At 38.0% G+C, this 11,477-nt stretch overlaps 1 protein-coding gene across 2 annotated transcripts; it reads left to right on the top strand.

Moving 5' to 3' along the window:
• The first annotated feature begins 2,576 nt into the window (after positions 1 to 2,576).
• On the top strand, positions 2,577 to 10,774 carry slc5a1 (solute carrier family 5 member 1). Of its 2 annotated transcripts, none has more exons than XM_034096599.2 (15): positions 2,577 to 2,778; positions 3,467 to 3,538; positions 3,850 to 3,954; positions 4,176 to 4,235; positions 4,751 to 4,855; positions 4,954 to 5,059; positions 5,502 to 5,582; positions 5,714 to 5,922; positions 6,339 to 6,474; positions 6,579 to 6,686; positions 6,770 to 6,920; positions 7,002 to 7,170; positions 9,501 to 9,716; positions 9,836 to 9,941; positions 10,022 to 10,774. In XM_034096599.2, exons 1-15 carry the CDS (start codon positions 2,641 to 2,643, stop codon positions 10,234 to 10,236), a joined length of 1,977 nt encoding a protein of 658 aa, XP_033952490.1. In that variant the 5' UTR covers positions 2,577 to 2,640; the 3' UTR covers positions 10,237 to 10,774. The 2 variants fall into 2 exon arrangements, with proteins under 2 accessions (XP_033952490.1, XP_033952489.1); XM_034096598.2 differs by having other exon boundaries at positions 4,176 to 4,274.
• The last annotated feature ends 703 nt before the right edge of the window (positions 10,775 to 11,477 follow it).

Raw genomic sequence — 11,477 nt, 5'->3', positions numbered from 1 at the left:
GCCTTCAATAATCCAATCACTGCTTACTGAGTGCATACTGATGGGTTTTAGGTGATTATTGCTTTAGGCTATGTAAGTTAATTGATCTCTTAATCACATTAGGTTATAATTAGGATAAGATGCACTTACTATATGGTCATTGGTACTTAGGTTATGTACAGAGATACAGCTTGGTTAAAACCATATTGGTGTTTTCTGGGTGCTGAACCTGTAACCACATTTGTCTCAGTGAACATTAACATCACAGTCACTTTGTTAATCCTACATTTAAATATCAAGATTGCTGGCTTGCTGTATTTTCCTTTTGCCAAGGCCACAATCCACTGTATGCTGTAACCCTGGGTGAGCACCCATCACCCGGGTACATCCACACATGGTAAAAACATTAAATGTCTCTATTTCTTGTTAATATGTATAAGGTCATGTGCACACAAACACAAGTGTTTTCAATCCTTCTGGCTGATTACACCTCCAGTCAGGTTGAAGCTGGGTGGAGCTTTGTTGGAGATAATATGACGTCACTACATTGTATAAGGTAATGATCATGCTGTAACAAAACAAGATGGGAGCTGTCAATCATGCAGTCTGTCCACACAAAAAGGTTTAAAAAGACAACATGAGTGGACTATGTGGACAACATAGAGTGAGGAACCAACTGTGATTTGAGAAGTACTCAACCCTTTTACCGAGTTCAAGCTGTTGCACAAATCAGTGTACAAATACTGTTTAAAGTAAGATGCATTATTTTAAAATTGTAATGAATAATAATACAACATTTGCATCAACATAGTAAATGGTTAAAGTATCAAAAGTTAAAGTACTCATTATATAGACTGGCCTATTACAGAATATAAATTAAATGATGAAGTAATCCACCATAACACACGAGTTGTGTATCTGTTGATTTCATTTTGTTTTATTATTTTGTATATGTATTTGAAATGGTAGTGCAGTATAATAATGCATAAAGTGTAAAGTTTACCCAAGCACAGTACTTGGGTTGATATACTCAAACATTTTGAAAGAAATATATTTTATACCACAGTCGATACTGTACCCCTAAATATCTGTATGAGCTCATACAGTTGGCTGAACCCTAGGTTAGTTTCACTGTAGAGACACCTAGTGGCTTCTTACAGTACTTATACTTACATATTTTTCAGTGATCATACAAATAGAAAATGATGATGACTGTAGAAACTTGTAATTTCCTTAGCTCCTTCCTTCAAACATTATCTGTTAGACTAATAATGAACACAAATAAAGAATCATGTCTTTAAGGGAAAAGTGTTATATTTAGTATTCACTGTGGGAAGCAGGGTTAAGGTCCTCTTTTGTACGTGACTTACAGTAAATGAGAACATATGTCCTTGTTCATAGAAAAGTAAATGTCTTGCTCTAAATCAAATATTAAACTAAATAAATCTTAACATTTACATTCTAAAGTTTACAAGTCATTTATGCCTTTCCCTGGATTACTCTAGTGTTAGTTAATAAATAGCAAACGTTTGCTTGGTTAGGCAACACATAGGCCTACTGTATATAGGATATTCCTGTTTTACTTATTAACAGAGGTTTCAAAGTCAGTCTGAAGGGGCAGTGAGAAGTCGGAAAGAGCTTAAATGTGTTAAGAAATCTTATTTCCTTCAGCAGTTTGGAAAAAGTACTCATGTCTTTTAAGTGTAAGTAAGTGGAGCTCAATCAGTGTAGTCAATTTCATACATCAGATATTTCACTTATAGCACAAATGTATAAACAGCTAAAGATATATACGTAGGCAAATGGTCCCTTTCAGAATACAATTATTTAATATCATAAATGGTGTAATTTTATTTCCGATGCTTAATCACTTACTGTAAGAAGCTTTTTAAACTGGCATAGGTGGAGTACATTTTAAGTACTTTATATACTGTTGGATGGTTCAATTTGTTATTTTTCTATCTTTTAAAAAAAAAAAAAATCTTCTAAATTGTAATATAGAGCTTTGGCTATGGTGTTATATTTGCCATAGTGTCCATTTAAATGGAACTGAATATAAGTGCAGTGCTCATGTAGTCCGTTGTCTAAAAAAACCACTTGTTTCTTTACTTGTGGTATTTCCTTGTGGGTTGATCATTGACAAGACTTTTTGTTTGCTGAAAGGTGAAACATCTTTTTTTCTACAAACCCCTGCCATGTATCAGCAAGGTTAATCAGAGCATCTAGATTTTAACTAAATACACTATCTGGTCATTTATTAGATAAGCAAACTCTACCGCTACCACCCCTTTATCTTTCTTACACACACTGTCTTTCTTTCGCTCTCTCTCTCTCACACACACACACACACACACACACACACACACACACACACACACACACACACACACACACACACACACACACACACACACACACACACACACACACACACACACACACACACACACACACACACACACACACACACACACACACACACACACACACACACACACACACACACACACACACACACACACACACACACACACACACACACACACACACACACACACACGCACACCTCAGCCAAAGGTACATAAGTGTCTGTGCAGGTGATTCAGTCAAAGAGGAGCGACTCTAGCAACAGTCCTGTTCTCTGGTCAGCCTCTCAGCAAAATGTCGAAGGATTATTTTGGGTTCTCCTTAATGAGGAGCAATGCGAGTAATGGCACGGCCGGCGTGGCTCTTAACAATGCTGCAGATATCTCCGTTATTACGATTTACTTTGTGGTTGTGATGGTTGTTGGAGTATGGGTGAGTTCATTTCGGTTGCCCTTTAAATCCTTCTTCTCTGTGAATACGAAACACTTCAACAGTTTTATAGTTGTGAGAGTTGCTTTACTTAAATAAGAATACATATGTCTTTATTAAGCCACAAGAGCAAATATAAATATATTTATAAATGTTTGTTACATGTTGGAGAATTCAAGAATATATTTATTTGCATTCTAAAATAAGAGGTTTTAGGCCTCTAACCAGCAGAGACCTTTACAGCAGCATTTAAGAGTACATTATATGTAATCTAGTTGGTTCATATTGTGCAATCACAGCAGTATAATTGTATTGCCGATCAGAGTATATTTTAATTTCAGAATGCATATTAGATAGATTAATGAAGAGCAAAGCAAGATTTATACTTCATGGTTTATTTTAAACATTTAATTATTTTTAAAAAGACAAATAAAATCAACAGCAGACTCTAAGTATACAAATTCACATGAACAACAAATAACTATGTCATGTCCACAAAGGTGTAGGAAGAATTATACACTTACTGTGATATTGGGAAGTTGTAGAAATATGTTTCTTTCACTCTTTTTATCACTTTTAACAGCTGTACATAACACAAAACGTAATCATTAACAAATATAACTGAAAAATAGAGTCTGTTGCTGTTTTGTGCTGTTTTAAGGATTTTTTAAATGTTCTTCTTCTGTTGCAGGCTATGATCAGCACCAACCGAGCCACAGTCGGTGGTTTCTTCCTTGCAGGGAGGAGTATGGTGTGGTGGCCGGTGGGTATCTCATGTTGACATGTTTTATATTGTTTAATGCTAATTGTAGTATAAAATATCACCTCATGTTATATAGAGCAATGTGGAGTAAATCACTTATTATTCAAGCAGAGGCAAGATTAAAACAATGTATTTATGTAGCACATTTCACAGCCAAAGCAAACCTGAAGTGTTTTACAGATGATGATAAAGGAAATACATACAGACAGGCATAACATCAGTACAATTATACTGTAAAAAATAAAGGCACAGTTAGCTGAAAATCAAAAAATGATGTAAATGATTTATGAATATAACTCTGCACTCCACAGATTGGAGCATCACTGTTTGCCAGCAACATTGGCAGTGGTCACTTTGTAGGAATCGCTGGGACCGCTGCAGCTTCAGGAATCGCTATTGGTGGATTTGAATGGAATGTGAGTAATAATGTCTGATGTGTAACATTATCTCCTCTGTTTCTAACCTGTGACAGATACTATCAGTTATCTCTTTGAGGTGAGCTGATTGGTGAAGATTATCATGGGAGGTCCACCCTGCAGATACAGGAAGGAAACAGAAGTCAACTTTATCTTTATAGGAATATTTTAAGGAAATGGTGCATTGGTTATTTATTGTTGTGCATTTTTGTCTCTTTCAGGCTCTTTTTGTGGTCGTCATTCTGGGATGGCTCTTTGTGCCCATCTACATCAAAGCTGGGGTAAACGAAACACACAGGCCACAATACACCTTCATATACGTATGTATTCACTTCACCAGAGTATGCATTCATAATCATGGTAAACATGTATTTATTTACTTAATTTACAGTTTAATCATTCAAGGCGACTTAACATGAAACCCCCTTCTTTTCCAGTGATTTTGCATACATTTATTTTGGTATCTGCCTACTAATAAAAAAACAGTACGTTTCTTGTGGTTTTCCAGAAAACAAAAAAAACTACCTTTACAATTTCTCTTGCAAGACAATCAGAAATGGAGCTGAAAGTACCAAGTACTAACACAGAGACTTTCATTCAGAAGTATATTCTGACGGACCATAAATAATGTGTCATTTGTATGAAAACCAATTTGGATGGAAACCCAAAACTACAAGTGCAAACTTGAAATGTATGTCCTCTTTTAAGTCGAAAGTGGCCCTGTAAAATAGCAGTTGAAAGTCATAAAGACTCAAATCAAATCAATCAAAACCTAATTTACTATGGATGTGTTTAGGTGGTCACCATGCCTGAATACCTGAAGAAGAGGTTTGGAGGACAGAGAATTCGCATCTACCTCTCTGTGCTGTCCCTCTTCCTGTATGTTTTCACCAAGATCTCAGTAAGTGTCCACATCATTAGTGATTATCTCTATGTCAACGAGATGTACGTTATTGATTGAAATTATGTGTTTTCTCCTCTCCTCTCCTCTCCACTCAGGCAGACATGTTCTCTGGTGCCATTTTTATCAACCAAGCTCTCGGGCTGAATATCTACCTGGCTGTTGTCATGCTACTTTCAATAACAGCCCTGTACACAGTCACAGGTCTGTCCCATCAGGATGCATTCACTTTATTTTCCATTGCACTCACTTCATAAATGAAACCCAGAATTCTTATCTACCTAACAGAGTGGTTGCAAGTTGGGGTAAAGTCTTCTCCATTTACCTTATATGGAGATGTAGATACACACCCACACACTCGCTCTCTCTTCCTGTCTCGTTGATCAGTTGTGTGTTACTGTGCTTAATTACCCATGAACTGTGATAAGCTGGAAATGGCCTTCTGTTGGTTGCTGTTTTGTAATAACGCACACCTCAACTTTAGTTGTAAAAAGACTTGGAATATTGCCTATAATACAGTTTAACATCTCATTGCAACAATGGATCAAATCATGTACAAAGTTCTCTCCATAAAGTGAAAATGAAGGACAAAGATCACGTTGAAAAAAAATTGATGAATTAAAACCATCATGATATTTTATCTCAGGTGGATTGGCTGCAGTGATCTACACGGACACCTTACAGACTATCATCATGGTTGTGGGATCATTCATCCTTATGGGCTTTGGTAATATGATATTTTAAGTTTTTAAGCTTCTTATATGTTTATAGTTTCCATTTTGACTATAAAAATCGTGCTTGTGAAATCAAGTGTTGGAGTAAAAATGATTCATAACGTTATTTTACACCTATGTGCAGCTCTCAATGAGGTCGGAGGTTATGAACAATTCCAGCTGCGCTACATGGAGGCCGTCCCTTCTGTAACAGCTAACATCAGTGCGAGCTGCTACGAGCCTCGGGCCGACTCCTTCCATATTTTTAGGAATGCGATCACAGGAGACCTGCCATGGCCCGGCCTTGTGTTTGGACTCACCATTCAGGCCACCTGGTACTGGTGCACAGATCAGGTCAGTCCAGACTCTTTCAATTGATTGTACATATTTGTGTACACATTATTGTGCTTTTATCTTGCCTGTTTTTGCCAGACTCACTCGAGCGCTCTTAAGGTGGCCTGCTGTATGAGGAGAGACATGCTTTTAGTTAGACCTTACAGCCTCAGAGACTGAGATAAGATTTACTGTACAGGCAGATGGTTGCTGGATCTCTGAGAAGAGTAGATGATGATTTAAATGTTGACATCGAGCACATAGATAAAGTCAGTCTATAAGTAAAATACTATCAGCAGCATATCCATTGAACCTAAATCTAATTATTTCCATTATGACTTTTTTCAAATCTACTTACTCAACCTATTTATCGATCTTTGCGCCACTAATCTTTCCCATTTGTGACTAGGTACACCATTGTTTTCTTGTTCCTGTAGGTGATTGTTCAGCGCTGTCTCTCAGCTAAGAATTTATCTCACGTTAAGGCAGGCTGCATCTTGTGTGGCTACCTGAAACTGCTGCCTATGTTTCTCATGGTTTTCCCCGGTATGATCAGCAGGATCCTTTACACTGGTGAGTATGTGACGGACATATTTAGGCTCAAGAGGATGAAAGTATTGCAAACATAAAGCTGGATTTAAATATAACTTATTGACTTATTGTTCATGTAATTCTAGACGAGGTGGCATGTGTGGACCCGATTGAATGTCTAAAATACTGTGATGCCAAGGTGGGCTGCACCAACATCGCTTATCCTAAACTGGTGGTGGAACTCATGCCCAATGGTGGGTGGCTAAAGACATTTATCTTATGATCTGAAAATGCACACATCGGTATTACCGAAGTGAATTTTTAAAATCTGCTTCAGGTCTGCGAGGTCTCATGCTGTCCGTGATGATGGCCTCTCTGATGAGCTCACTCACCTCCATCTTCAACAGTGCCAGTACTCTCTTCACAATGGACATCTACACTAAGATCCGCAGCTCAGCCACTGAAAAGGAACTCATGATCGCTGGGAGGTAAAACACAATTGGGGGGTGTGTTTATTATGATTTCTGATGATGAGAGATATCATACATGACTCACTATCTTTGATTTAGAGTGTTCATCGTGTTCCTGATTGGTGTGAGCATTGCGTGGATCCCCGTGGTGCAGGAAGCCCAGAGTGGTCAGCTCTTTGACTACATCCAGTCCATCACCAGCTACCTCACTCCACCTGTTGCAGCTGTCTTCATGCTTGCCATCTTCTGCAAACGCGTCAATGAGTCTGTGAGTGTCCACTTCAATCATCTCCTTTTTGTTTACATATTACAATTTTAAGAAACATCTTCTGCATGCTCCATATAAACAAGACAAATAGCCTACAGCCATGTTAGTAGCATTGTCAAGATGTAACTACGCGCAGTGCTGTGAGTGCTAATGTCAGCATGCTAACTTGCTCACAATGACAGTATTGACATGCTGATGTTAAGCAGGTAAACTGTTTATGTTAACCATTTTAGATTAGCGTGTGTCATGCTTATTCTGGCTAATTTGCACATCACACAAAGTGCAACTGAGTCTTATAATTTTCTGTGACTACTATTTTATGAGATATTATTTAATTATCCACTCTGAAGCACGTAGGAATAACAGTCTTGTATGAAAGGTGCTATACAAATAAAGCTTATTATTAATGGAAACCAAAATATTGAACAAATTGACATTTTTATCCGATAATGGTACTAGTTGTATTGTTTAGAAATCTATAAACTAATTTCTATTTATCCAATTACAATTCATATTTCACTGAAGCATGACAAATGTGAACTTTGTCATGCTTCAGGCACCAGGAACGTACCAATTGCCATGGCACTCCCTTGTGGCAGATGTGACCTTTCCTTAGAGCCATATCTCTAGCCTGGATAAGAAAGGCGTTGAGTGTGTTAAAGTGCAGTCTTTTATAAAGTTATTATGTCATTACTAGCCAAAGGTCATGGCAACATCTTTTGTCTTACTGCTCTTCTTCTTGGGACATTTGGTTTATCCTGACCATAAAGCAGTTGAATCAACATGTGTCATATGATCTAAAAAAGTGGGGGTGGGGTCAAAATACTCTAAAGGTGTCATGAACATGGACCAACTGTTGAAATCGTTCTTATTCTCACGATTGTCACATTAGCTTAGCCAAAGCACTGAAGTCATGCACACCATCAGCAGATTTGTCATCAGACTATTAACACAAGCCAGTGAGGACTATTTTATAATCTGACAAGCTCACTCTCAATTATGCTGCTGCTTTACTTTCTCTGCTCATTTCTTCTTCCTGCCCATGATTTCTTGTCGATTTCTATTTGCAATCTGCATTATGTATATTTCATAAATCTGTTTTATGTGACTGCTGGATGCACCTTTATCTATCCTGTGCCCAAAAGTATTCCTTTTCATTAGGATTCATTTAGTTGAGTTGATATGTTGGTTCCAGACTGAAATATCTCAACAACTTCTGGATTGATTGCCATACAATTTGGCAGTAACATTAATTGGTCTCCAGAGAAAGAAGCCTACTGTCTTTGCCGACTTTTCCTTTTGCTCTTTTTCTTTTCCTTTAGATTAAATCTTGTGAACACATTCACGTCCCCGTCTGGATTAAATGTAATCATGTCCATATATCAGCATTAGGTTATGATTTGTTTTATTTTGTCCGAATCAATCAATCAATCAATCAATCAATCAATCAATCAATCAATCAATCAATCAATCAATCAATCAATCAATGTTTATTTATATAGCCCAATATCACAAATGTTACATTTGTCTCAGTGGACTTCACAGTTTGTACAGAATATCAGTATGACAATACGACACCCTCTGCCCTAAAACCCACAGTTTAAAGGGAAACATGAGAGAAACCTCAGGGAGAGCAACAGAGGAGGGATCCCTCTCCCAGGACGGACAGACGTGCAATAGATGCCGTGTGTAAATTGAAAAGATAATACATTTGCAACATAGGTAGTCCAAATGTTTGGAAATGCATGTGTGTATAATAGGAAGATGAATCCACAAGGATATCCATCCAGGACCGATGATCTAGGACCACAGCCACGACTCAAGATCCAGGGCTCGCGATGCAGGACACAGGACCGCAGGATCATCCATGACTCCGGATCCCGGCGTATATAGACACCAAAAAGAAAGACATTTGGGGAAGCTGGGTTAATCGGAACATGAGAGTTCACAGGTATAGACAGAGAGAAGGAAGAAGTAAGATGTCCCCCGACAAACTAAGCCTATATCAGCAAAACTAGGGGCTGAATCTAATCAGCCGTAACCATAAGCTTTATCAAAAAGGAAGGTCTTAAGCGCACTCTTAAAAACGGATAGGGTGTCTGCCGCCCGAACACAAACTGGAAGCTTGATAAGAAAAGGCAAATCTTTAGTTTATGGTCAAATACCTTTATATATGTTTGTCATAATAAAACAATTGTTAGCAACACATTCAACCAAGAGTAAGTGTGTCACTTGCTATAAAATCAGCATGTTAGCTTTGTCATTGTGTCATTGCTCTATAGTCATGCCAATACTTAGACTGAACGTTTTCCTTTTTCTTCTTTCCTCAGGGTGCATTTTATGGCCTCACGATTGGCTTAGTTATCGGCCTCTCCAGAATGATTGCAGAGTTTGCTTTTGGGACAGGCAGCTGCGTTGAACCCAGTAAATGTCCCACCATCATATGTGGAGTCCACTACCTCTACTTCTCCATCATTCTGTTTGTTGTCTCCTGTATCCTCATCGTGGGAATCTCTCTTGTGACCAAACCCATCGAAGACAAGCATGTACGTGACCGCTTGTGAGATAAGAATAGATATTTAATAACTCCCAAACATCACTGGAAGTCCCTGCAAAAACCAACCTTATACATAATTTGTTTCAACCCATGTGTTGTGTTATCTAGTTGTATCGACTGTGCTGGACTCTGAGGAACTGTACTGAGGAGAGGATTGACATTGAAAAGGACGATTGGATCGACAATCAAGAGTCCAACAATATGGAGATAGATGGTATTCAGCAGACCTTGAATATAAACACATACAAACACACATGCAGATTTGCTTCATCACCTTTGTTCTTTCCATCACAGAGCCCAAGGAGAATCCTGGCTGCTGCAAGAAGGTAGTGATGAGTTTCTGCGGTCTGGAGCCGACAAATGCGCCCAGGTTGAGTGCAGAGGAGCAGGCGGAGCTGCAGAGGAAGCTCACAGACACCACAGAGAAGCCTCTATGGAGGAACGTCGTCAACGCCAACGCCATCATCCTCCTTTGTGTCGCTGTTTTCTTTCATGGTTTTTACGGTTAAAGAAACTCCATTGACGCAAATGCTCTTGGATAAATTATATTTAAGGGACAGGATTTTATATGATTGTAAATTATGAACGCATAAATGAACTGTAACCTTGTAAAATTAGATAATGCATTGGCAGACTTCTATACTGGATCATTTTTACTGTATGCATGCCATGTATGGCAAATGAACGTCTCGAGGACACAATATTTATTTTTGTAAAATATGTTCCTGTATAAAACTGTTAAAGTATTTCATTTTATCTACTGTAGATCTGGACATTTTTCCAGGTTTTTCATTTTGGAAACTTGGAAAATGCTCCTTTATGGCTTGATTAACTTTCTGGTTTACATATGAAGAGACACTGATTGACTGGTTTGTACAGTATGTGTTTTTAAGTTCACATGCTCAACATAATGCCAATTTGACCTTTTTTCTCATTTTCTGTGCTCAAAGTCTACAAAATGCTGTCACTTGTTAAAGCATCTTACTATATGTTGTTTTAGGTGTTAATGAATAATAAACATCTCAGGGAAAATGGTTGTGAACTCCACAGTTTGACTCTCTTTGCTTCCCTCTCCTGGTTCATTGACTAGTTTGCAGTTTATTTTATTGCACATTCAATTTTCTGGTTAAGTCTGCTCTTACTGAGGTATGCATGTTATGTACTTGGTAAATAAATTCTGAAACGTCACATAACTTTTTAATGTACTGTAAGTCGTTCTCATTGTGACTCACTTATCCCTCTCTTACTGTATCACTAACTCTGTGGTTAATGTGCACGAATGTAGGCCTTGACCATGTGCACTGCTGTTAAATGATTTATGATGTCTGCCTTGGACTTACATGCCTTGTTCTCTGCTGTTGTATTCTCTTCTATGACTGCCTTTTTCTCTAGAAGCTGCATATGACTTGATATCTGACTGAATTATACGTCTTGCAGTGATTTTGTTAACCCCAGCCAGTGACTTAGTGCAACAAACCACAGTCAAAGGTCTTAGGCATGTCTAGCTCTCGGCAGTCAGCAGAGAAATAGTGACCAAACTCCATCTGTCGGCCATCATTAGCCACAGTGATGAGTAATGAAGAGACAACACATGTTGTGAATTCTTTTTAAATTTCTAACAAAGTTAATCTGATAGATAGTAGAAGAATAAAAACCAAAAAATTTGCTGACAGTGTCGTCTGGCCACTCTAAGATATTTTGAAATATGGAGAAAGCATTTTTCTTAAATGAAGGAAAAACACAACAAATC

The sequence above is a fragment of the Pseudochaenichthys georgianus genome, chromosome 12 (genome assembly GCF_902827115.2).
Source record: "Pseudochaenichthys georgianus chromosome 12, fPseGeo1.2, whole genome shotgun sequence".
NCBI lineage: Eukaryota > Metazoa > Chordata > Actinopteri > Perciformes > Channichthyidae > Pseudochaenichthys > Pseudochaenichthys georgianus.
The sequence above is the reverse complement of the archived record's forward strand: the minus strand, read 5'-3'. Positions and strand labels throughout refer to the sequence as shown.